Source organism: Eucyclogobius newberryi, unplaced genomic scaffold, assembly GCF_026437365.1.
Source record: "Eucyclogobius newberryi isolate DKJ021-1_F unplaced genomic scaffold, fEucNew1.0.hap1 SCAF_20, whole genome shotgun sequence".
NCBI classification, from domain to species: Eukaryota; Metazoa; Chordata; class Actinopteri; order Gobiiformes; family Gobiidae; genus Eucyclogobius; species Eucyclogobius newberryi.
The window spans coordinates 3,169,055-3,196,754 of NW_027315835.1; the positions used below are offsets into that span (position 1 = coordinate 3,169,055).

Below are 27,700 nucleotides of genomic sequence, written 5' to 3' on the forward strand. Positions count from 1 at the left end.
AGGTGACAGTACTGCAGGACAAGGAGGTGACAGTACTGCAGGACGAGGTGACAGTACTGCAGGACGAGGTGACAGTACTGCAGGACGAGGAGGTGACAGTATTGCAGGACGAGGTCACAGTACTGCAGGACGACGAGGTGACAGTACTGCAGGACGAGGTGACAGTACTGCAGGACAACGAGGTGACAGTACTGCAGGACGAGGTGACAGTACTGCAGGACGAGGTGACAGTACTGCAGGACGAGGTGACAGTACTGCAGGACAACGAGGTGACAGTACTGCAGGACAACGAGGTGACAGTACTACAGGACAACGAGGTGACAGTACTGCAGGACGAGGTGACAGTACTGCAGGACGAGGTGACAGTACTGCAGGACGAGGTGACAGTACTGCAGGACGAGGTGACAGTACTGCAGGACGACGAGGTGACAGTACTGCAGGACGAGGTGACAGTACTGCAGGACAAGGAGGTGACAGTACTGCAGGACAAGGAGGTGACAGTATTGCAGGACGAGGTGACAGTACTGCAGGACGAGGAGGTGACAGTACTGCAGGACGAGGAGGCGACAGTACTGCAGGACGAGGTGACAGTACTGCAGGACGACGAGGCGACAGTACTGCAGGACGAGGAGGCGACAGTACTGCAGGACGACGAGGCGACAGTACTGCAGGACGAAGTGACAGTACTGCAGGACGAGGTGACGGTACTGCAGGACGAGGTGACAGTACTGCAGGACGACGAGGTGACAGTACTGCACGACGACGAGGCGACAGTACTGCAGGACGACGAGGCGACAGTACTGCAGGACGACTAGGTGACAGTACTGCAGGACGACGAGGTGACAGTACTGCAGGACGAGGTGACAGTACTGCAGGACGAGGTGACGGTACTGCAGGACGAGGTGACAGTACTGCAGGACGAGGTGACAGTACTGCAGGACGACGAGGTGACGGTACTGCAGGACGACGAGGTGACGGTACTGCAGGACAACGAGGTGACAGTACTGCAGGACGACGAGGTGACAGTACTGCAGGACGACGAGGTGACAGTACTGCAGGACGAGGTGACAGTACTGCAGGACGAGGTGACGGTACTGCAGGACGAGGTGACGGTACTGCGATCGTTGACTGCGAGAGAGTTCATCGACTTTTCTGACCGCACGTGTTAGAGTCAAACCAAAGAAGGCAAATCCCGATTTTCACCATTTTAAACACAGAAAAAGAAGAAAACTCAAGATGTCTTAATGCAATTATGAAACGACAACAAAAGGTTTGAATGAATAAAAATGTCTCGTCGGTTATAATCTCGGTCCATTCTTTGATTGGCGGTTCAGTTCGTGTCATACATTTCTTGCTATGGCAAGTGTGCTCAAAATGTATCCATCGCTTGTGTCCATGTCAGCAGTTTGGAGGCCCAAGTACATAGTTCTGACATGAAGTTAGATGCATATTTCTATTTACTTTCTGGGAGGGGTGGAATTAGCCCATTTATGAGAAAAATATGGGTACTTTAAGTATTTAGGTGTTACATTACAGCCCAAAAAGCATTACATTAATAGTAGTAGTAGCTGTAGACGATTTTCTATTCTACTACTTAGTAGTAGTAGTAGTGATAGTGATAGTAGTAACACAGATTTAAAAGGAGAAGGCAGAATGAATTAAAAGTTTTTAAAAAATAATAAAATAAGAATCTTATTATTGTCATTAAATTATTATTATTATTATTATTATGCTTTGAAATATTTATACTTGTGGTGTATATTGATAATTGTTTAGTACCATGTAGGGAAGTAATAGTAGGATGAGTTTAGTATAGAACTAGTATAAAGTGCTTGATTTTTCCTTTCAAAACCCTTTTGCTGTCACTCAAGTATAATTTTATAACTTACTACCGTATTTTCTGGACTATATGTCGCACTGGAGTATAAGTCGCAATGCATAATAGAGAAGAAAAAAACAAAGTCGCACTGGAGTATGAAATGCGGTTGCAAGTGTGAAAATAACAAATAATATCACATATATGTCACTCCTGAGTATAAGTATATAAGTATAAATATAAGTATAAGTCGCACCCCGGCCAAAACTATGACAAAAGGTGCGTCTTATAGTCACTTTTACGCTAACATTTTTGGGCAACAGCATTTCAACCTCGATATAGAATCCAAAAGCTGCGTCTTGTGGTAAATTCCCTCAACGTGTTGTCCTTGTGTTGTATCGTCCGTGTTGCGTTATCCGTCATGAGCGTCTTTGCTTTCATTAGTCGGCGACGTCCGCATTTCCACATTTCCCCGTTTAGCCCCAACCTTTTGAAAAATAACGAGCTCCTTCTCTCGACGGTCGCCCTGTTTGTGTTGTCACGACCCTGACATTTCACTCAGGAATTAATGGCCTCGTGGATAATTACAATTGGGGCTTCACTTCTTTGTTTCTTCTGGAATTGCTCGACAGTCTCCTGCAAGTCGAGCTAATTGGGAGGCGTGTGAAAGCTGCAGACGCCGTCCCAACACCAGGCGTCCACGAGCGTGTGAAATAATGTACAGTACTGTGAACCGCTAATTACCACTTACTTCTACAGCGGTATATGGATAATTAAGGTACTTTGCCAGTTAGCGTAGCGATACCAGTGCTACGCCGGGCTGAACGGGGCGAATATTACAAGGGCTTGGTTATTCAGAAGACAAATTGATCAAATTTTTCCTCATTCATAGTGATTTTTATACATTTTTATTTTATTTTAATGTTTAAATTATAAAGCATTTAATTATGAGATTCGTTAACTGACAGACTTTTACAATAACCTCCATTTAACACAGAAAATGTCTAAACTGCTTTTACTGACACTGTTACGTACTGTATTTTCCGGACTATAAGTATATATATAACTATATGCGACTTGTACATGTTTTTTCTTCTCTATTATGCATTTTTTGCTTATACTCCGGAAAATACAGTAATTATATACATGTAATTAAACTCACCGATCTCATCACTGACAATTTCAAACATCTACATCACAATTTTTGATTCAAAGATCATTAATTTCGCATAATGGCTTTATTTAATCAATTATTTTATTCTATTCAATCTGTTCAATACATTCACACACTTTGGATGAAGCAAAATATCTGCAGAATTTTGCACTAAATGTATAGATATAGAAGTTTCTATCATCAATAATTAAATGCACTTATTTTCTCAGTGTTTTTAAAATGATAAAATAAACAATTATAACATTGTGACCGAACCTCGACACGATTCTGCAGCTAATTTACTGAATGTCCCTCCCCACTCTTGAGCCCATTACATAATGTACTTTATAGAGAAACATTGAATTATTTATAATAATGTGTCCATTGTTTTACAGATGTGCTTGATTTGAATATTAGTTACAACATTCAAGATAAAAACTATCTCAAAATGCAATTGTGATCAAATCTGAACAGAATTCAAGCCGCTGCGCTATAAAAAGACGTGCGTTTCCGTGGAGACGTGCAACGCTCCCGGTTCACGTGGCTCGCCGCAAAACATGTGCATTTGTGTGTTTTTAGTTTAAAGGTTCATTTCTCTGGGATGATTACAGTGCGTCTCGTTAACAAAGGTCACACTACAAAATAAGAGCTTTTTAACTGTACGTGAATTTAAAATATGAGTATAACGAGTGTTTTTAGAGTCGTTTTTAACAGGTTAAACTTATGTTCTAGTGCAGCTTCGATGACTTGAGTTTATTTTGCTATTTCACTCATAAAATTCTGCCTTTTGATGAAGAAAGTTAAATTAAATTAAAACATCTATTCTCTTGTAGCTTGAGGGAACAAAACAAAGAAAAGTCTGGTTTATTCTTTGTTCTGGAGTTTGTGTTTGAACTTGATTTTTGTGTTTTGTCTTATTTACATTTCCAGACAGAGAAATTATTTTAAGGACAATAATGTTGAAGTTGCTGAATTTAAATAATCTCGACCAAAGCAGTGAAGGAACCGACAGAAACAATGAGCAGAAATAACTTTGAATTATTTTTTTTCTTTTCACCTTCTCTTTTTGCAATATTAAAAGGAAGAAAGGAAAAAAAAAATTTAATTAAATTAAATGATCTAGACCTAAATCTAAAAACTAGCCCAAACTACCGTATTTTCCGGAGTGTAAGTCGCACCAGCCTAAAAATGCATAATAGAGACGAAAAAAAAACATACATAAGTTACACTGGAGTATGAAATGCCGTTGCAAGTGTGAAAATAACAAATAATATCACATATAAGTCGCACCGGAGTATAAGTATACAAGTATAAATATAAGTATAAGTCACACCCCGGCCAAAACTATGAAAAAAGGTGCTACTCATATTCTGGAAAATACGGTACTCAAATTAAGGCCAATATTCAATTATCCGGCCCCTCCCCCCTCTGATCAGTCCCCGTGGTGATGATGGAAGTGTTCATCAATACCCGGGGATTCCTCCAGGGGGTGTCTCTCTGTAACCCGCTCTCGTTTATCTTCCCCGGCCGAGGCGTGAGTGTAGCAGGGCGGGGCAGTAACGAACACACGCTGGGTGCCTCTCAATCTGCTGCGTGTGGCGTTTAGCCGCTCCACCCGGGACACGCCGGTGGTAGATGTGATGAAGCTAAAGGCGTGCGCGAGATTGAAAAATGCTTATAGGTAAACGTCCCGGTGGAACTATTGCTCTGCGCTCGCTCGTTTGGAAAATTGCATCTAAAGTGGGACTAAGCTCTGCCCACGAACGCGCTCCGTTAGCATTAGCTTGCAAAAAACAACACCCTCCGACCATATTTAGGGGCGATAAAGCCAAGTTAAAAGTCATTGTTGAGTGTGTAAAAGCTTTTGGTGCTTGTAACGACTTACACATCATGACATAAAAGTTGTTATACTTTTGTTATACTTACACCGTTCATTTGTAGGTGAAGTAACGTTTGATTTGACTCCAGTTATTAACAAGTGTTTGAGTGAAAACCACCTGCTTGTCACCGTGGAAACTGACGAGCTTTCCCTGAATGTTGGCTTCTATCTCCATGGAAAATGTTTGGAGTGACAGAATAAGACAATTAAAAATACATAAAATAAATACATTTAAATTGGTATACATAAAAAATAGAAAAAAATAAAAAAGTTAAAATAGTTTTTTAGCTGCCAGAATACTTTAGAGCAGCAGTTTTTAGTTTGTTTAGTTAATTAACTCTTACTTAACTTAACTCTAACTTTTTTAAACGCTTTTCCAAGGACCATCTGAACATCTGATGTCTGTGTGAAACTGTAAAAGGCCACGAGTGTTTAAAGACCAACAGATTGAGCCGAGTGGACTTGTTTCTCAGTGTTGCATCATGGGTCCCGCGGTGCTGCACCCGTCAGTGATGTCAGATGTTGTTGGGGGAGGGGGGGGGGGGTTTAAATGGACGGCCAGAAGAAGAAGAAGAGCAAAGCCTCAACGGACGAAGGGTTCAGGAGATCAGAGCGAGCGATCGTTACGCCGCGAGCCTCGTGCGGCGTCGGGCTCTAAAGGCCGAGATGTAACGTGCGGAGCGTCTGCAACAATACTTCACATGCTATTGAGAGTTCAGCACAACCATCACAATACACGATACTCCGACGCTTTAAACGCGCCGTATGTAAGAACACAGCTCCATAAAAGCCTAACTCTGCTCTAGTCGAACAGAAAAGAGATCGTAAAAGGGTTGTGTTTAGTGATAATTACTCAAAAATAATGGAGGAGACCGATGCCTTTGTTCTTTTCGAGGCTAAAATGTATTGAATATCGTGCTATGTAGAGATACGTATATACAAGTCATGTGAACATTGTTGGATTCTTCGTTCACCCTGAAGAGACTCAGACACAGAACATGGGAAAGATAGTTTAGCGAGCTTTATTGCGAAGGTTATTCGTCGCTCAGACCCCGGCGGAAGACATAGCGATCATGGGCGCTCTATAATCTAATTGATGTGGAGAGAAGGATGATTGGGATGAGAGGAATGCAGAGGAGGAGCAGGGGAGGTGGTGGGTCGCAGTACGTTCTGAAGCGGCCGAGCCATCTGCCTGAGGGCTTAAATCCGACCGCCTGGGCGCTGATGGGAGCAGAGGAGGGGTGACTCGGGTGCGTTGATTGCGGATGAGGAGCAGGTGCGAGGGGCGATGACGCAGACGTCCCCTGTCCTTACACCCTCCTTCTTGGCCAGGAAAAACTACAAAAACCTCCTTGGGAAAATTTTGAAACCTGGAGGATCTCCGTTTGAAGGAGGGATCTGACTCTCACAGACGGACAGGCCACGCCCGCTTGAGTGCGTTGATGGGGCTGGGGAGAGGTGTCCTGGGGTGGTGGTCGACGCAGATGAAGTTAGGTCTTCCAGGTGAACTTACGCAGGCTTCAGTTGTCAGCCATTGTGTTTCAACCAAAGAAAGAAAGAAATACTGATATCTTTATGCGTACAGACGCCGAGTCCTAGTTTGTCATTGGCCACAATTTATTTCAATATGCCGTTTATAAAGTAAATGGTGTTTCTAAATATCTTACATTTGATCAACTTTAGGCCTATTGATCCGATAAACCCACAAATCTTCACGATTCGAGCCTCGCTTTGTTTAAAAGTTTTCCCACTCCTGGTCATGTCCTCATTTTGACCTCAGTGTGTAATGCTGATGAAAGCATGATGAGTAAAACAAACCAGAGTGCTGTAAATTAGGCTACATTTGCTTTGTTTTGCTAATTTACTTCAACAGACCTTCAACATGAAGGTGTAATATCTAGTAAAGTTCCAGAGCAAGGGAAACATTTGTGGGAAGCATCTATATATTACTTTAAGTTGTGTTTTAATAAGTCATTCAACTCATAAAATATAAGTTATACCTCCGTAAATACCAAGTAGCCTGACATTTTAAAACTCTCCAGAATGACTATAAGAATGAGGTTTGTTAAACGTTTTTCAAATGCAATGTGACGCACTCCACAAGAATGAAGAAGAATGTTGACACTTTCCAAGTTAAAAATCAAATAAACTAATAACACTGTTCGAGTCTGTCAAATTCAAACATGTTCTGCAAATGTTTTTCCGTCATACGTCTCTTTCAGTTCAGGTATTCTCACAGTTGGCATGGAAAAGCAAATATCTTGCGTGTATAACCTTCTCCTCTAGTGGCAGTGACGCTTTGCCGTGAAAGTCTGAGAAATCCCAGCCTAAACATGGAAGATCTCGGCTTGGGCACAGGTTTTAAGTCTCCAGCACCATGGACAGCTCCCATGCTCCTCTCGCCGCCCGTTCACATTATGTTTGTGTTTGTTGTCTGCGCACGGGTCGTTGTTTGCGTGTCAAGAGCGACAGCGGCTCTTTACGCGTGTCGTTGGAGGAGAAATCACGTTATCGGCGTCGTGTGGAGCGCGTCGTTCTGTTCTTCCGTTCGAAATCAGTGTATTTGTAAGTGTGCCTAATCGCCTTTAAGGAACAGACGCCACGGCGACACACTCATTGTCTTAGTTGCTGCATTCCAGTCGTACTCGGTTTGTGAATTCAAGCTGCAGCGTTTGGATAAAGTATAACACCAGAATATTAAAATATTTATACCTCTTGTTTTTAGGGCTGCAACAATTCATGAAAAATAATTGTAGTCGAATTTTGTGCATCGTAATTGTTTCCTGGACCATACAGAGAAAAATACATTTAAAGAATCAGATTTTAATCAAAAATACACTTAATATTCTTTATCTGAAAGTCTTCAATCACCAAATTTCAACCTTTATTTGGTGGATAACGTATTTAAAGTGTCTTATTTTCCTGTAGTGTGTCTCTGTCTTGAACCTCTACAGTTATAAACGCTCTTTTATGCTAATGTCGCTAACGTTTCTGAGCTAATGACAACTAAAGCAAAAATCAACTCTCCACGTGGATTTCTAACTTACAAATGTAAAATAACAACGTCCAGTTTACTAAACGAACCCAAATCTAATTTTTGAACCCTTTTTTTTTTTGTTTTGGACCAGATCCCCCACCTGGCTGAAGGAGTGCGTATCCACGGCGACAAAGTGACGGAGGCGCTGCGGCCGTTCCACGACAGGATGGAGGCCTGCTTCAAACTGCTCAGGGAGAAAGTGGAGAAGCAGTACGGGGTCAAGATTCTGGTAAAGCATGCGCAACTTTAACGTCCATCCATCTGTGTTATTGTGAATGTGTTATCTCGTATATCATCTCGTTTATCATCAGATTTCGGGATTCTTTGACGAGTTAAAACTAATTTCACATGAGCTGCTGTTTGTCGATTGGTTTTGTTGTAATTTACAGCGTCAAACATGAAGGAAATAACTGTCTAATATAAATACAATAATTGCAGCCCATATAAGCCAATAACTAGCAACTGACTAACCCAAGTAGACCAAAGTGAGGGTTTTTTTGCTCTATTTTGGAAAAAGAAAGAACAAGAATCCTTAATGTTTATTTTTATGTTTTTGTTTAAATGTGCAAAAGTTTTCATAATTTTCCGTTGCACGTTTCCCCCTTTGACCCGCGAAAAAGAGGTTTCAATCTAAATTTTTTGTTGTTTTTTACCTGGTTAAATAAAGATAAATAAATAAATAGTGTCAAGCGATAAAATAAGACTTTGCTCAGTGAATTAATCGAAAATGTATTACTTTTTAAGGTATCCACACAGTCAAAATCAAGATGGAAATTAATATATATTATGATATATATATATATATATATATATATAATAATTTAGTGTAAAAATATAAGAAGAGGAAATTAAAAAAGATTTTAAAAAAAATTCTGCATCTTAAATGTTTTGTTTTGTTTTTGTTTGTTTTTTTTCATTTTAGTCAAGAATAAAGATGGAAATTACTATATTAATTTAGTGTAAAAATATAAGAGGAGGACTTGCATATTAAATGTTTTTTTTTTTTCTAAATATTTGCTTGTTAAACTGCTCTTAACCTGCATTTAACGCTACATTGTTTTGTACGTGTGAAAGTGAAGCTAGTCAAGTATCTCCCCATTACAACTCCATTACAGCCGTATGCAGGGTTCTCTTCTGCCTTGGACCGTCCAAACCGTCTTTTGTCCCCCGCTCTAGAGTCTCGGCGCTGGCAAAGTGCCATTTTTAAGGGGGCCACAGTGACCTTTGAGCGGGAGAGAGAGAAGCCCATCACGTTCTGGCTCTGATAATAAGCTTCTCCCTGATCTGCTGCTGCGATGCGTTTAGTCCTGCTCAAAAGCACTGTCAATGTGCCGTTTTAGCTCCTGGTCGTCGTTTCTGTGTCAAATACATCACGTGATAAAAACCTCAGGAATTCCTTCAACTTTAAATTATCACCTCTTTATATTCCAATGGATAAAAGAAGAGATTAGCTTCATTTTGTGGGACTGGGGGCCAAAGAAGCGCCGTGTTCATCAATTTATTATGATCATTTTTCTGCATTCAGTACAATACTGTGCGACGCGATACTTTTAAACGACATAAAATCATCATGAATTGCAGCTTAACCTGCCAACTCCTGCATTAAAGGGCGTATGAAAGGTTTTTACGACGTTCTAATTTTGACTTTATTTTATGTATTTTTACCTGTTGTACATAGATATTGTAGTTTTACTCCAATCAAGCAGGTATTTGTGGAGAAAACGTTGAAAAGTCTAGAGGGATTCTTTAATAGAAACCCTACTTTTACTTCCTTCCTTTTTTCTTTCCTTTTTTATTCCAAAACTGTTTAACTGATGTGAAACTACGATAAATAATACCCACAGCTCCTGTTCCACTAAACGTTATGAGAATTTGAAAGAACTTGTAAATTTGTCATAAAAAAGAATCAAAAACGTAACTAAAAAAATATATTTAAAAAAGACAAACAACAAACAAACAACAACAAAAAACTAAAACCAAAAAGAAAATTAAAACAACAAAAAGTAACCAAAAGCCAAAAATGAAAAGGACAAAAAGAACCAAAAACAAAACAAAAAACAACAAAAAACAACAAAAAAGTAACACAAAGACAAGAAAGACAGAAAATATTTCCAGAACTATTGATTTCATTTTTTGGAGCTTTTCATTTTTATCTTTTACACTATTGCTGTGAATGTGCCGTGTTCTCCGTGTTCTCCGTGTACTCCGTGTACTCCGTGTTCTCCGTGTTCTCCGTGTCGTGTTCTCCGTGTTCTCCGTGTACTCCGTGTACTCCGTGTTCTCCGTGTACTCCGTGTACTCCGTGTTCTCCGTGTTCTCCGTGTCGTGTTCTCCGTGTTCTCCGTGTACTCCGTGTACTCCGTGTTCTTCGTGTACTCCGTGTACTCCGTGTTCTCCGTGTTCTCCGTGTACTCCGTGTACTCCGTGTTCTCCGTGTACTCCGTGTACTCCGTGTTCTCCGTGTTCTCCGTGTTCTCTGTGTACTCCGTGTTCTCCGTGTACTCCGTGTTCTCCGTGTTCTCCGTGTACTCCGTGTACTCCGTGTTCTCCGTGTTCTCCGTGTTCTCCGTGTACTCCGTGTTCTCCGTGTTCTCCGTGTACTCCGTGTACTCCGTGTACTCCGTGTACTCCGTGTTCTCCGTGTACTCCGTGTTCTCCGTGTACTCCGTGTACTCCGTGTTCTCCGTGTACTCCGTGTACTCCGTGTTCTCCGTGTTCTCCGTGTACTCCGTGTACTCCGTGTTCTCCGTGTTCTCCGTGTACTCCGTGTTCTCCGTGTACTCCGTGTACTCCGTGTTCTCCGTGTACTCCGTGTACTCGGTGTACTCCGTGGTGAATATTCATGATGTGTCTGTGCTCGTCAGCCTCCAGTGGACGAGCGGCGGCGAGGGTCCCGGCCTCACTCGATGGTGCGCTCCTTCACCATGCCCTCGTCACAGCGCCCCCTGTCTGTGGCCTCCGTCACCTCCATCTCCTCGGATAACTCGCCCTCCAGGCCGGGCTCTGACGGGTAAAATAAACTCAACATTTATTCTTTTGAACAATTATTTCGATTGGGACGAGATCCGGGTTGAATTAGAAGAGTTCAGATGAAATAATTGATTAGAGGACGACATTATTTATGCTACACATTTTTATAAACATTATCTTGAGCACGTTTGACATGTTTTTGAACTTAAAATAATGTTTGTATGCAAGAGCACATGACTTTCTCTCTGTAACACTCCATCTACTGGCAGCAGAGGGAATAACAAAGGGAAAGAACAAAAGCTAGCTTACCCCGACATGCTAATGTAGCATGCAGTTGTAATGAACGTGATTTGAAGACAGAAATACTCAGGAGTCTCTACCTTTAATGTCACGAATCTGGACATTTGAAACAGTGTGTTTTGTGAGGCCCAGAGAAGATGACGTCGTAAACAGGATTAATGAAAAAAGCGTGAATTAAGCTAAATATTTTATGTTTTTGATGAGAGAACAAAGTTATGACTGAGGTTAAAAGCTAAAAACAAAGTCATTTTGCACATTTTGTCCTTGAAACACATTGATGAGCAGTAACTCATTTGAAAGAAGAATTAAAATATGAACTAAACGAGAACAAAACATTTCAGAACATTTTGTAGAGATACAAACTATTTATTTTGTTTTATTAATAGATATGATATATTTATTAATTTACAGTTACATTTTACCTTGCATATGTTGTCATCTTTTTTTCATGTACTTTTTAAAACCAATTATGATGAAATCTTTAAATTATACCTACATTTAATTATTTGTAAATTGTCCAGGTAATTGTTCTAATTCTGTTTTTTTTTTATTCATTTATTTTTTATTGCATTTTATGTCTTTGTCCTCTCTTGTATTTATTTTTGGGATTTTGCTCTCGTAGCCTTTTACCCATGACTTTTACAGAAAATCTCACCCCGAGAGATTATTATTTTTAATCCCTGGACAATTTATAAGCATCAGCACTATTCGAACCGTCGCTTGTGCTTTTACCGCACACAACCTTTTAAGTGTCTCTGCCCTCGTGGCGTCTTTAATCCGGCAGGTTCACGCTGGAGCCGCTCCTGCCCAAGAAACTGCACAGCAAGTCCACGGACAAACTGGACCGCGAGGAGCCCGAGAGGGACAAAAAGGACAGGAAGAAGGAGAAGAGGAACAGCAAGCACCAGGAAGTGTTCGACAAAGAGCTGAAGGCGGCGGAAATCCCACAGCAGCCCACAGAAGCGGTCATACTCTCCGAAACGGTACGCATACTTGTACTATACTCATACTATACATACTCATACTATACTCATACTCATACTATACTCATACTATACATACTCATATACTCTACTCATACTGTACTCATACTATACATACTCATACTATACATACTCATACTATACTCATACTCATACTATACTCATACTATACATACTCATATACTCTACTCATACTGTACTCATACTATACATACTCATACTATACATACTCATACTGTACTTATACTATACTCATACTATACATACTCATAATATACTTATACTATACATACTCATACTCATACTGTACTCATACTATACATACTCATACTATACTCATACTATACATACTCATACTCATACTGTACTCATACTATACATACTCATACTATACTCATACTATACATACTCATACTCATACTGTACTCATACTATACATACTCATACTATACATACTCATACTGTACTTATACTATACTCATACTATACTCATACTATACATACTCATACTGTACTCATACTATACATACTCATACTATACATACTCATACTGTACTCATACTATACATACTCATACTATACATACTCATACTCTACTCATACTATACTCATACTATACATACTATACTCATACTGTACTCATACTATACATACTATACTCATACTGTACTCATACTATACATACTCATACTCATACTATACATACTCATACTATAGATACTCATACTGTACTCATACTCATACTGTACTCATACTATACATACTCATTTCATGAACAGACGGACATTCTTTTAGATTAGGACGTAGTTATTTTATTGCTTGGTTTACGGATCCGCCGCACTTAGATGATTGATTTATACAATATAAATAAGATTAATTATGATTTTTTTTTTAAATTATAAAATCCTGCCGACAACGCAAAATAGCATTAAATGAAATATCAAAAGCGATATTAAGTCATAAGAGCGCGTGAAGCGTGACGGAGCAGGTCCGACCCTGCGCGGTCCGGGCTAGAGCGCGCGGTCCGGGCTAGAGCGCGCGGTCCGGGCTAGAGCGCGCGGTCCGGGCTAGAGCGTGCGGTCCGGGCGAGAGCGTGCGGTCCGGGCGAGAGCACGCGCCCGTTTCCTTGTCTGCTGCGCGCCTGTATATCGCATTTTAAACCCTTTTACCACATTTTCTCCAGCACGTTTTTTCTTTGACAAAGGCTGCACACTTAGAAGCGTCAGTTCTACCAATACAAAACACGCTAAATTTACTGTTACACTCTGCGCGTCAAATTATTTGAATGCAGACATAATCCCACCTTTAGATCACTAAAACTGTTAAATACAAATATTCGTCTCTCATGGGTTCTTCTTTTTTAAATCGTCTCTGTTGAAAGTGTTTTCCAAAGAAAAAGCAGATCTCACAAACGAGGTCCTGTATTTTGTGACGCTTCGCTCTCCTCGACACAGATCGAGTGGTTTTATCTGAGCGGCAGAAGTTTCAGAGAGAAGGAGCCGCTTTGAATACTTTTGAAATGTAATCGTGCTTTAAATGCTCGGGAAATGTCAGTTTTCACCTTCCCCCCGTCACTAGCCACGGCCCTGCACTGACCTGCGGTTCAGATCAGGTCCAAGTCAAGTGCAGATGGAAAAAATTAGGACTAAACCCGGACTAAACCCTGACTAAACCAGGACTTAACCAGTGCTAAACCAGGGCTAAACCAGGATTAAACCAGGACTTAACCAGGGCTAAACCAGGACTAAACCAGGACTTAACCAGTGCTAAACCAGGATTAAACCAGGACTTGACCAGTTCTAAACCCGGACTAAACCAGGATTAAACCAGGACTTAACCAGGGCTAAACCAGGGCTAAACCAGGACTAAACCAGGACTTAACCAGTGCTAAACCAGGATTAAACCAGGACTTGACCAGTTCTAAACCCGGACTAAACCAGGATTAAACCAGGACTTAACCAGGGCTAAACCAGGGCTAAACCAGGACTAAACCAGGACTTAACCAGTGCTAAACCAGGATTAAACCAGGACTTGACCAGTTCTAAACCCGGACTAAACCCGGACTGAACCAGGACTGAACCAGGACTGAACCAGGACTAAACCAGGACTAAACCAGGACTGAACCAGGACTAAACCAGGACTAAACCAGGACTAAACCAGGACTGAACCAGGACTAAACCAGGACTGAACCAAGACTAAACCAGGACTAAACCAGGACTAAACCAGGGCTAAACCGGGGCTAAACCGGGGCTAGACCAGGACCAAACCATGACTAAAACAACACCAAACCATGTGTTCTTAGGTTTAAATTGGTCTAAAACCAGACAAAACAACTGTGAACACATCACACTTTGCTTTTCTGTTCAGCTTCTTTACATGAGGTTTTTTGAAGTTATCTTAAATCTACAACATGACAGTTCTCGTTAGTTCATATGTCGGTGTCGTCTTTGTCTTGCCTTAATGAGACGCATCATTCTGCTTAAGTGTCATTGTTCTGAAACTCTCCTCTAAAACCTCAGTCTTAAATAAAATGTGTTGTTTCCATTCGTCCCTTTGGCGCTTCGCTTAAGTCAGACCAATTATAAAGCGGGTTGTGAATGTGTCTTACAGCGCGCCGCGGCCCCCAGGACCCGGCTTTTTATATTCAAATTCATCCCCTCATAATAACAGAGGGAGCGCGCTCTTCCGTGCACGCAATTACTGCGAAGCGCAAATTGTAACTTCATTGACGCGTTTGCCCAATAGGCTTCTTCATCATGAGGAATGCAAATAGACAATTAAATATGTGAGAATAAAAGTGAAGCCGTATTAACATCAGTTTATTCTTTTATCTCATTTGTTCTGTCACTAGAATTAACTGTATATTTGCTTTTAACGTCATCGTGATTATTCAAATTCAGTATTCAAATGATGGTCATTCTCAAGTGTTCTTTAGTGAACGATGCAAGGGTTTTAAATGTATGCACTATAGGTTAAAGTCATTCTGCGCCTTTGACCTCTGACCTCAGCCACAGCTCACAATATACTCCAAAAATTCTACACGTGACAATTTTAGAAGCAAAATTAAGTCGTTTTAGTACAAGCTGTAGTTCGGAAAATAGATTGAATTAAAGAACTTTTTGAAATGTCAAATTGAACTTTATTTATTCGCACAAACTCGAGGAACAGTAGCACGTTAGATGTGAGATCATGGGAATGAAGGACAGATGTCACCGTTGTTTGGTCACGGTCTCAATAATCGTGAATAATTGTTAAATCGTGATGTTTTTTCCCCACAATAATTGTAGCATTAAAATGTTATGTTTTTCTGTTTATTTATTTTATCAACGCTATAAAGTAACATTATTTTTTTGCTCCACTACAGATGTATTGAAAAATAAGACCACAGTATCTGATTATAGTGCATTTATTTAAGATAAGCCTTTATTTGTCCACACAATGGGGACATTTCTTTATTTCTTTATTTACCGTATTTTCTGGACTATAAGTCTCACTGGAGTATAAGTCGCACCAGCCAAAAAATGCATAATAGAGAAGAAAAAAAACATATATAAGTCACACTGGAGTATGAAATGCAGTTGCAAGTGTGAAAATAACAAATAAAATCTGGAACATTCTTCCTGAAGATGTGAGACAGGTTCTACTCTGACAATGTTCAAATCTAAGCTAAAAACAGTTTTGTTTAGCTGCGCATATGACTGAAAGGATTTTTTCTTTGCACTCTTCTCTTTTGTTTGTGATTTTATTAGTTTAGATTTATCAGTTGGATTGATAATTTTTAATTCAGTTAATTTTATTGTATTTCTGTTTCTGTAATTTCTTTGTGATTTGAATGCATTTTTCCTGCCGTGAAGCACTTTGAATTGCCTTGTGTATGAAATGTGCTCTACAAATAAACTTGCCTTGCCTTGCCTAAGTATATAAGTATAAATACAAATATAGGTATAAGTCGCACCTTGGCCAAAACTATGAAAAAAGGTGCGACTCATAGTCCGGAAAATACGGTATTTTCCCCCTCCTTGGCCCAGGAAATGTGCTGTTAGCATGCTAGTTGTTGTTAGCGATACCGTGACAGCAAAACTCTGCTCTTGCCTCTAAACGTTGTGAAAAACGCTCGTATAAACTCATCACGGTGAATCATTTGGATGCTGAGAATGCAAACAGTTCAAAACTAATAAAAAAAAAAGATCTGTTTTTCAGGTACGGTGCCTTTAAAGACGAAGACTTTCACTCATTTCTATGCATTCTTTTGACGCCGTAGTTGACATGTTTTCCTCCGGCCCGTCCTTCACACAGATAAGCCCGCTGCGCCCTCAGAGACCGAAGAGTCAGATCCTGAACTCGCTGACAGGAGACCGGCGCCTGTCCGTCTCCCCCGGACCCCCGTCGGCCTCCTCCATTTCCTCCGCCTCGCCCGGACCACCGCCCATCACCCCGCGCACCAAGCTGTCCTTCAGCCTGCTCACCGGCTCCAGTAAGCACGCAAAACACCCCAAATGCACATTCAAAATACACGTAAAGCTTGTGTGAAACGTTGGACTACACATTTTTACCAACTAACATCATTATATCTAACATTTTACGAAGTGTGTGGCCTGTTTTTTCCCCAGTTTTACAATTTTGTTGAGGTTTGTAATATGACTTCCTGGTTGGACATGAGACGGCAGATGTGACGTCAGAGAACTGAGGTTACGTTGTGATCTGAACATTATGTAGAGCTTTATTTTTACTTTTCAGTGACTGTTAAATGAGTACCGTATTTTCCGGACTATAAATCGCACCTTTTTTCATAGTTCGGCCGGGGTGCAACTTATATATGATGTTGTTAACGCTTCTTCTACCTCCGGAGTTTGTGGAGTTGTTTAGAAGTGACACAGAGGAAGAAGAATTCAGTGGATTTAGTGATTTGGGGTAAAACTGATGCTTTGCTAAACTTGTTAGCATGTTCTTTATGCTATAGTTATCTGAATAACTGTTCATATGTTACGCTAACATACCAGACACTTACCACAGTTCTGTCTGTGCCTCATGTAGCTGAAGGTGTTAGCGTTAGCATACGTCATGTAGCTGAAGGTGTTAGCGTTAGCATACGTCATGTAGCTGAAGGTGTTAGCGTTAGCATCGGTCATTTAGCTGAAGGTGTTAGCGTTAGCATAAGTCATGTAGCTGAAGGTGTTAGCGTTAGCATACGTCATGTAGCTGAAGGTGTTAGCGTTAGCATACGTCATGTAGCTGAAGGTGTTAGCGTTAGCATACGTACACCTATTCAGCATGTTCTCATTGGATTTGATGAAATAATGTTCCTAAAAAATGCGACGTATACTCCAGTGCGACTTATATGTGCTTTTTTTCTTCTCTATTATGCAATTTTTTGGCTGGTGCGACTTATACTCCGGAAAATACGGTAGTCGTCTCAATACCATCTATAATAAATCATGACTTGCATTGATACTAAACGGAAAGAAATGAAGCCGTTTTGACATTCAGAGTTACAAAATGAGATTCCTGAACTCATTTCCTGAGTAAAGAATGTCGTTGTGGGTGTTTTTTTCGCGTCTGTGTGAACGAGACTCTCTCCTCGCCTCGTGTCGGCTCCAGATGTGTTGGAGCTGAGCCGTCGCCGCAGTCACATGACGCTAATTGATGTCAAAAGGGCTCCATTTGTAGCCTTGTTTCTCCAGTGCAAGTTTTCAAACGTTCAAGAGGGATAATAATACCATAACTATCTAAAAACACATCCCTGTCATCCTGCTTCTTTTAATTTTCCATTAACGACATTGTTACAAGTTTATTGCTGTGACATTACGTTTACTCTTCTTTCTTCTGTGAGATATGTCGAAATGAACTCATGGAAATATTGTTTGTATTGTTGTTTTCTCTTTGATTCATGAACATACTTAAAATATCGTACTTTCTGGATTATAAATCGCTAGATCGCTTATACCGTATTTTCCGGACCATAAGTCGCACTGGAGTATAAGTCGCACCAACCAAAAAAATGCATAATAGAGAAGAAAAAAACATAAATAAGTTGCGCTGGAGTATAAATATATGTGTATAAATTTAAGTTTAAGTCCGGCCAAAACTATGAAAAAAGGTGCGATTTATAGTCCGGAAAATACGGTAATCCAAAAAATACAGTAAATTAAGTCATTCATTCAGTCATTGTTAACAATTTTTATGTTTTATGATTGAAATAACGTTGTTTTTTTAATGTAAAATGTTAGTTAAAGCGTCATTAAAACAAATTATACCTGTACATTTTTGTAAATATTATCAATCACAGTTGTATTATATTTTTGCCTCATAGTTTACAGTAATTCCCATAATCCCCTGCAACAATTTCAATACAGATGCCCTCCCTGACAGTTTAACGTTTCTGCTGTGATGTCATTTGGAAGCACGTTAATCGATAAATCGCAGCACCAACCGATTATTGCGATAATTGTCTACTTAATCGGTCATCGAATAATCTGGATTGCAATTCAAAACATGTGCCTGGGATAAAAGGTAGAAAGATGCTCATTACTTCAAAATGGAACAGGAAACACGTACTTTTAGTGTTTTTAGTGAGTAAATATACTCCACCAGGAAGTCCACGAAACAGTCGATACGTAAAATAATCGTTAGTTACTGCCCCAATATTCCTCTAAATCCTCAAATGTATTTCAGGATCCCATTAAATCCAGTCCTTATTTATTCACACCTCAAATTCTTTCATGTTTCCGCGGTTACTACGGTTATTTTCGGGCCGGATTAACGGATTTAGTCTAATTGGGCCAGCGGATCTATTTTCAGCCCTTGGATTTTTTTTGCAAGAACCACTCTCTGGATGTAATGCCGCGTCCTGCTCGTCTTTTCCCGCAGGTCTGGAGCTCAACGGCACGAGTGGGCCGGACAAACACGAGGTCCCGCCTCCCCTGCCTGTCAAAAGCGGCACTGCGGATTACGGGAACCTGTTCGAGAACAACGACCCGAGTCCCTCCACGCCGCCGCCGCCGCCTCCGCACCACAGAGTAAGTGTCCGCGCCAGGACTACGGGCCCTTGGTTACGGGCCCTCGGTTACAGGCTCTCGGTTACGGGCCCTCGGTTACGGGCCCTCGGTTAAGGGCGGTTTTCCGAGCGTGACGCGTGGGTCGACGGCGTGTGTCACTTTATGTAGTTATAATTCATTAATATACTAGTGTTTCTATGTCAGATTTAAGGTTTATTGTTGTTGTTTTGTTGTTCATAAATTAGGAAATAGCTTTAATGAAATGGCAGCATTAAAAAAATTATAATAATAGTGGTAAGAATATATATTTTTTTTAAACTGATAATAAAAATAAGCGTGAATGAAATAAAATATTCTAAAAAAATTAAATCGATATCCTTAATTATGCTGTTTTTGGTTTTTTTTATAACATCAATATCTAAATTTATCTAAAACTTCCTAAAAAAAAACATGTACATCCTTAAGAATCTTTTTTTTTAGGAAGTTTTACATCAATAAGATAAGAAAATAAATAAGAAAATATAACTTATCAACTGCCAATAACATGTTTATCATATATTTTTAGCAGGTTGTAATATGCTGAATACACACTACAGTTTAACATTTACCAGCTTATTTACAGTTAAAATAAGTAATTTAAAGTTAAATTAATTAGAATTGTGGAAAGTAGGACCGTTGCCATAGCAAATAACAATTTCAATTTTAAAACAGGAAGCTGAAACACATGGAATTCCTTCATATTTCAGTACATTTACTTCATTAAAGGGTCATGTATATATTTCCTGGTGGAGCATGAGCCACACACATGTTGGAGATGCTGTTGCTTCATCTGGAAGCAACTATTCCATTCTCTATTATTAAATACTAAATATACCTTTTGTGCCAAACTGTGGATCGTTCAAGTCAAAGTAATATCTCCATGGAGACGAGAGGATCTCTAGACAAGTTGTACCTTTTAGCATTAAATTGTGATGTAAAAATTACCTATTTCGCCATGTTTAAAATGTATACACAATCCTCTAATCCATAGGTGTCAAACTCTGGCTTTTTTTAATTTTTATCGATTCATAGAACCGTAGTTACATCCGTAACCGTTTTTATTGGTGGCCGCCCCTCCCCCACGGGGCTCTGCTGCACTGCTGTGTGAGCTGCCCCTCCCCCACGGGGCTCTGCTGCACTGCTGTGTGAGCTGCCCCTCCCCCACGGGGCTCTGCTGCACTGCTGTGTGAGCTGCCCCTCCCCCACGGGGCTCTGCTGCACTGCTGTGTGAGCTGCCCCTCCCCCACGGGGCTCTGCTGCACTGCTGTGTGAGCTGCCCCTCCCCCACGGGGCTCTGCTGCACTGCTGTGTGAGCTGCCCCTCCCCCACGGGGCTCTGCTGCACTGCTGTGTGAGCTGCCCCTCCCCCACGGGGCTCTGCTGCACTGCTGTATGAGCTGCCCCTCCCCCACGGGGCTCTGCTGCACTGCTGTGTGAGCTGTGAGGGAGAAGTGCACTTTAAGCACTTTTGAGCAGAAGTTTAGTGGTGTGTCAGTTCAGGTGTACAGAGAACTACACAGACGTGGAAATGTTAGTTAGAACATTTAAAAGGTTATTTAGATCTTGAGAAGATTATTTTGTTATAGAGTCAAATGTTTATCTCTGTAGAACTGTAGATCAACTCGAAAGTTGTAATGACATAAACTGAAGCACAGTGTTGCTGAAATTACACTTGTTTTTCTAAATACATTTCAGTTTATGAGAACAAACGTTTTGTAATATTTTTTAATCGATCCAGTAATTGCTTCAAAACAGCGTAGGCTATATAAAGCTATTTATTTCTTATATTTTTAATAGTTTTATGTTTTACGTTATGTTCGGCCCGCAACCCAAATGAGTCCGACACCCCTGCTCTAATCTAAAAAATCTAAGCTTAAATGTATTTTAAATGGCCTGTTTATTTCAAAATATAGTTCATTCATTGTTAGTTCATATTTTATCCTATGTTTTGATGTAGTTGAACAAGCAAATTTAGGATATTTCATGTTCGTGTTGTGTGATTTGTGCGCAAAAGTCACAAAAGCGATGCCAAAATCAACCGACTCCTCAGTTTTGAATTAAATCACGCCGTGTAGACCGTCCCCCTCTTCATCTCCGTCCCCCTCTTCGTCTTCGTCCCCCTCTTCATCTTCGTCCCTCTCTTCATCTCGGTCTTCGTCTTCGTCCCCCTCTTCATCTTCGTCCCTCTCTTCATCTCCTTCCCGCTCTTATTTACGCCCTTACCCTTCGCGCCGGCCGCAGGAGGAGATTGATTGGACGATTGCTTTACCTCTCCCATCCATCAGGGGCGCTTCAGAGCTAAATCACGGGCGTCGCCTCCGGTCGCGTCTTCCTCAGAGTCCACGACCGCAAGACCGTCTAATCAGATCCATCCGCCGTCGGGACGAAGGACGAGATGGAGCAAGGACGAGACAGAGACGGGCGCAAAAGGGGGCGGGGAGGATTCGTTTGTGCGCGTGAAGTATTTGTATGTGCGCGTGAAGCCTTCGTTTGTGCGCGTGAAGCCTTCGTTTGTGCGCGTGAAGCATTCGTTTGTGCGCGTGAAGCATTCGTTTGTGCGCGTGAAGCCTTCGTTTGTGCGCGTGAAGCGTTCGTTTGTGCGCGTGAAGCATTCGTTTGTGCGCGTGAAGCATTCGTTTGTGCGCGTGAAACATTCGTTTGTGCGCGTGAAGCCTTCGTTTGTGCGCGTGAAGCCTTCGTTTGTGCGCGTGAAGCCTTCGTTTGTGCGCGTGAAGCCTTCGTTTGTGCGCGTGAAACATTCGTTTGTGCGCGTGAAACATTCGTTTGTGCGCGTGAAGCATTGGTTTGTGTGCGTGAAGCGTTCGTTTGTGCGCGTGAAGCATTGGTTTGTGTGCGTGAAGCGTTCGTTTGTGCGCGTGAAGCGTTCGTTTGTGCGCGTGAAGCCTTCGTTTGTGCGCGTGAAGCATTCGTTTGTGCACGTGAAGGATTCGTTTGTGCGCGTGAAGCATTCGTTTGTGCGCGTGAAGGATTCGTTTGTGCGCGTGAAGCATTCGTTTGTGCGCGTGAAGGATTCGTTTGTGCGCGTGAAGGATTCGTTTGTGCGCGTGAAACATTCGTTTGTCAATTACCATTTATCAATTCACTAGTCAATTGTTGGAACACGATTACTCTTGTGTACGTTTGCAGATCGGATTATTGTGTTGTATTTTGATTGTAATCGTTGTCAGGACGACGCAGACTCCTAATCACGTACAAAAAGACAGTTTTATAACAAAGACAATGCCATTATTTAATCAAAATGTCGAAAAAGAGAAAACTGTTTGTGATTATCTTTGATAATACACATTTTTTTTGTAAACATGCTCCGTCTAGAAGCTTTTTAGTCGTACTATTTCAACACAAATGGTTCAAAATGTGTTTAAAAAGTCTCCGTGTGCAATAGAAATGATAGTTTGACAAGTCGGTTAGTCGCAGCCCTAATTGGCTTGAATACGATATTTCCTTATTATAGTTATTATAAATCGCAGTAGTATTAGTTACGGAGGCAGAAGCAGTAGAAAACCAGTCATATCACGATCACGAGTATTTGAGGGCGTTGTCGGCATGATTCCTGGAAAGAGAAAATAAAACCATTCTTTTTCAAACAGAAAATACCAAAACGCGCTTCTATTTTCTTCTATTTTTAGACTTAAAAGTGTTCTGGGGTTTACGGTGGCAGAGGTTGTTCTTGGCCGTCGCAGTGATATTAATAGCAGTAGATTTTTAGTCATTCAAATGTCCACATGTGTATTGATACTTTTGTCATATTCATAAGTGAAGCATGAGTCCTACAGACAGGACTCTGCTGCGTTTGGACTGAAATTCCAGGGCTTCTCTCTAAAGTAGAGAGCAGAATGAATGGCTTGGCATTTGAGCGCAAACATCTCGTTTTCTCCCGTCAGCTCGAGTGCAGATGATTGATGCCGCTGTGTCTCTCTGGTAAATAACAAAACTATCAATAACTTACTTAAGCGCACGATACATCTTCTTTGTGATCAGCTTTTCATGCTCCTCAAAATAGACTCTTGTAACTTCTTTTGCCTCTCGGACGATATTAAGACGTGTCTCGTTTCATTGGTTCTGGAGTCACTTACTCTTCACACTTGTACTTGGTTGTCATGGAGATTGTATTGCTTTGCCTGGGATGTTTCAGAGTCTGGCATTAAACTCGTTGCTTGTATTGCATTCTTACTGCGAGCGGGCTCTCCTCTGCACAGATCTGACCTGTAACTTGTCTCCATAGCGTCGGTAATGTTAATGGTAGTGGACCTTTAACCTAAACGATTATTTTAGTACTTGACAAGTCAAAGGATTATTTCTATTTGAATACATTATCAATTAAATAAACGCTGAAATATGGAGACACAAAGTTAATTATGGAGATCAGAAATGATTTATTCTTTTTTAATCTATTAAGTTTGTTTTTTAATTGATGTATTATTCTTGACATTTTGATTAGAAGTTATTATTTTTAAGTTATCTATTTTTTTGAAGTTATTTATTATTTTTTTAAGTTATTTTTTTTTTAATTATTTCTTATTTTTAAAGTTTTATTTTTTTAAGTTATTTATTATTTTAATAAATTATTTATTAAGATAAGATATTCCTTTATTGGCCCACATGGGGAAATTTCATTGTTGCAACGCAGGTAGATACAGAGGTAGATACAGAAGAACAGATCACTTATAGGAAGTCTGAAAAACACTTTCAGTAGAAGATCTCCTATAAACAAAAACTCCCATTTCCCAACAAGGGATGGAGGGGGAAATAATAAAGATAAAATAAATAAATAAATACCGTTGCATGTGATCACGACAGTAATTGCACATGAATATGTGTCACGACGGCACATGGATTGCACATGAACTTCACAGTAATTGCACATATGACGGAATTGCACATGGTTAGGTCAGTATTGCACATGGTTAGGTCAGTATTGCACATGGTTAGGTCAGTATTGCACATGGTTTGGTCAGAATTGCACATGGTTAGGTCAGTATTGCACATGGTTAGGTCAGTATTGCACATGGTTAGGTCAGTATTGCACATGGTTAGATCAGTATTGCACATGGTTTGGTCAGTATTGCACATGGTTAGGTCAGTATTGCACATGGTTAGGTCAGTATTGCACATGGTTAGGTCAGTATTGCACATGGTTAGGTCAGTATTGCACATGGTTTGGTCAGTATTGCACATGGTTAGGTCAGTATTGCACATGGTTAGGTCAGTATTGCACATGGTTAGGTCAGTATTGCACATGGTTTGGTCAGTATTGCACATGGTTAGGTCAGTATTGCACATGGTTAGGTCAGTATTGCACATGGTTAGGTCAGTATTGCACATGGTTAGGTCAGTATTGCACATGGTTTGGTCAGTATTGCACATGGTTAGGTCAGTATTGCACATGGTTTGGTCAGTATTGCACATGGTTAGGTCAGTATTGCACATGGTTAGGTCAGTATTGCACATGGTTAGGTCAGTATTGCACATGGTTTGGTCAGTATTGCACATGGTTAGGTCAGTATTGCACATGGTTAGGTCAGTATTGCACATGGTTTGGTCAGTATTGCACATGGTTAGGTCAGTATTGCACATGGTTAGGTCAGTATTGCACATGGTTTGGTCAGTATTGCACATGGTTTGGTCAGTATTGCACATGGTTAGGTCAGTATTGCACATGGTTAGGTCAGTATTGCACATGGTTAGGTCAGTATTGCACATGGTTTGGTCAGTATTGCACATGGTTAGGTCAGTATTGCACATGGTTAAGTCAGTATTGCACATGGTTTGGTCAGTATTGCACATGGTTAGGTCAGTATTGCACATGGTTTGGTCAGTATTGCACATGGTTAGGTCAGTATTGCACATGGTTAAGTCAGTATTGCACATGGTTTGGTCAGTATTGCACATGGTTAGGTCAGTATTGCACATGGTTAGGTCAGTATTGCACATGGTTTGGTCAGTATTGCACATGGTTAGGTCAGTATTGCACATGGTTAGGTCAGTATTGCACATGGTTAGGTCAGTATTGCGAGTGTTCAGGACTAACAGTGTTTGTTGTAGAGTCTGACAGCAGCAGAAGGAAAGACCTGTGAAATGTCTCCCTCACACAGCGAGGGTGGATCAGTTATTATTTTTAAGTTATCTATTATTTTTTTAAGTTTTTTATTATTTTTTGACATTTTGATTAAATAATGTCGGCATCTTTGTTCCTCTCGCTCAGAATGAAACTCTAACATTCTCCCTTGTCATTTTGCAGCACATGCCGCCTCCCCTCCCCAGCAAGACTCCGCCTCCGCCACCTCCCAAGACCACCAGGAAACAGACCTCCATAGACTCCGGCATCGGGCAGTGAGCGAAGGCGGAGCCACCGGACCTGGCGACCGGACCTGGCGACGCACTGACGGGCGAACAGAACCACCCGGACACGTTTTGGCGCTTCCTCTCGGGTTTTATTTCCGCGCCGTTCCTCGTTCCGCTCAACAGGACGAATGCCCCCCCGCTCTCATCTCCTTTCACATTCTGTATTGTTCTGCGCCTTTGAGCGGGCCGCGGCGAGGGGCACGTCGCACACGCCGCTAATAAGACGGCGGATGAAGCTCGGACCAGCGGCGTCGCTAAAACTGACCCGAGTACAGATATTATCTCCCACTAAAATCATAACTCACATGAGCCACTGTGTACAGAGGTTTGTAAATATGTTTTATTGCATTTTCTATGATTGCATTTTTTTGTATTAACGTATGTATCTAGATTTTGTGGCATTTACACGTATCGGGCGTAATATTATGACCAACTGTCGAATCTGCAACTGAACCAGGACTAAACCAGGACTAAACCAGGACTAAACCAGGTCTAACCAAGGACTAACCAAGGACTAAACCAGGACTAAACCAGGACTAAACCAGGTCTAACCAAGGACTGAACCAGGACTGAACCAGGACTAAACCAGGTCTAACCAAGGACTAACCAAGGACTAAACCAGGACTAAACCAGGACTAAACCAGGTCTAACCAAGGACTGAACCAGGACTGAACCAGGACTAAACCAGGACTAAACCAGGTCTAACCAAGGACTGAACCAGGACTGAACCAGGACTAAACCAGGACTAAACCAGGCCTTAACAAGGACTAAACCAAGTGTAGCATCTCTAATACATACTGACCACTCCGGTCCTGGACCCTACAAGAGCTCGACTAAACCAGGACCAAACCAGCAATAAACCAGGTATAAACTATGACTTAAACAGGACTCAACCAGGTCTAAAGCTCTCTTAAATACTGACCAATGCAGACCAGGACCATGCCACACCAGCAGGATTTAACCAGGACTAAACCAGGACTACACCAGGACTAAACCAGGACTAAACCGGGACTAAACCAGGACTAAACCGGGACTAAACCAGGACTAAACCAGGACTACACCAGGACTAAACCAGGACTAAACCAGGACTACATCAGGACTAAACCAGGACTACACCAGGACTAAACCAGGACTAAACCGGGACTAAACCAGGACTAAACCAGGACTAAACCAGGACTACACCAGGACTAAACCGGGACTAAACCGGGACTAAACCAGGACTAAACCAGGACTAAACCCGGACTAAACCAGGACTAAACCGGGACTAAACCAGGACTAAACCGGGACTAAACCAGGACTAAACCAGGACTAAACCGGGACTAAACCAGGACTAAACCACAATTTGGCCCTGATCAGATTCAAATGCCCTTCATCTAACCCTTGAATAAACAAATGAGAGAAGCTGTTTCTTTGTCCTTCCTCTGGTCCTAATGTTCTGGCCGATCGCTTCAGTCCAAGAACAAAAAAAGACCCTCGTGAAGGCGTGGATTTCCAGGCTTCTCATTGGCCGGGTGGGTATACGACGCACTGACTCTACCTGGACGCCGAGGGTCATTGTAACGCCGAGGGTCATTGTAACGCCGAGGGTCATTGTAACGCCGAGGGTCATTGTAACGCCGAGGGTCATTGACTGTTGCATATTCACTACTGACGGCGGAATAAAGGTCCAAACGTGTGCATTTTCAAGAAGAATCTCGGCCTTGTTATTTATTCCGCGGCGGGAAAAGGAAACTCGGGATAATGAAGGTTTGTGAGTGACAGCAGCCGTTTCCATGCCAACGGCTTTTATCGTCTTATTCACTTATGCAGTTGCTTACCAAAAAAAACATACAAAATAAATAAATCATCTTACGTTCCAGGTCCAGTTCCCAGAAGGAGGATTTGCATGTTCTTCCTGTAAAACTTTAAACGTGCACAGTTTTCTGATCCGGGTCTGAAACGAGGAGTCGGGTCTGTGGAGGGGCGCTGTCTGTGGAGGGGCGCTGTCTGTGGAGGGTGGGTCTGTGGAGGGCGGGTCTGTGGAGGGCCGGGTCTGTGGAGGGCCGGGTCTGTGGAGGGCCGGGTCTGTGGAGGGCGGGTCTGTGAAGGGCCGGGTCTGTGGAGGGCGGGTCTGTGGGGGGCGGGTCTGTGGGGGGCGGGTCTGTGGGGGGCGGGTCTGTGGAGGGC

At 41.4% G+C, this 27,700-nt stretch overlaps 1 protein-coding gene across 2 annotated transcripts in view; it reads left to right on the forward strand.

Moving 5' to 3' along the window:
- Positions 1 to 26,991, forward strand: part of dock1 (dedicator of cytokinesis 1) — a 371,371-nt gene extending 344,380 nt beyond the window's left edge. The window contains exons 47-52 of one of the 2 annotated variants that reach the window (XM_072456209.1): positions 7,977 to 8,114; positions 10,750 to 10,895; positions 11,940 to 12,138; positions 16,435 to 16,612; positions 19,006 to 19,154; positions 25,431 to 26,991. In XM_072456209.1, coding sequence (XP_072312310.1) covers positions 7,977 to 8,114; positions 10,750 to 10,895; positions 11,940 to 12,138; positions 16,435 to 16,612; positions 19,006 to 19,154; positions 25,431 to 25,526 — 906 coding nt within the window. In that variant the 3' untranslated portion in view covers positions 25,527 to 26,991. The remainder of the gene's footprint in view (positions 1 to 7,976; positions 8,115 to 10,749; positions 10,896 to 11,939; positions 12,139 to 16,434; positions 16,613 to 19,005; positions 19,155 to 25,430) is intronic. The other variant, XM_072456210.1, reaches the window with a different exon arrangement.
- Positions 26,992 to 27,700: the final 709 nt, after the last annotated feature.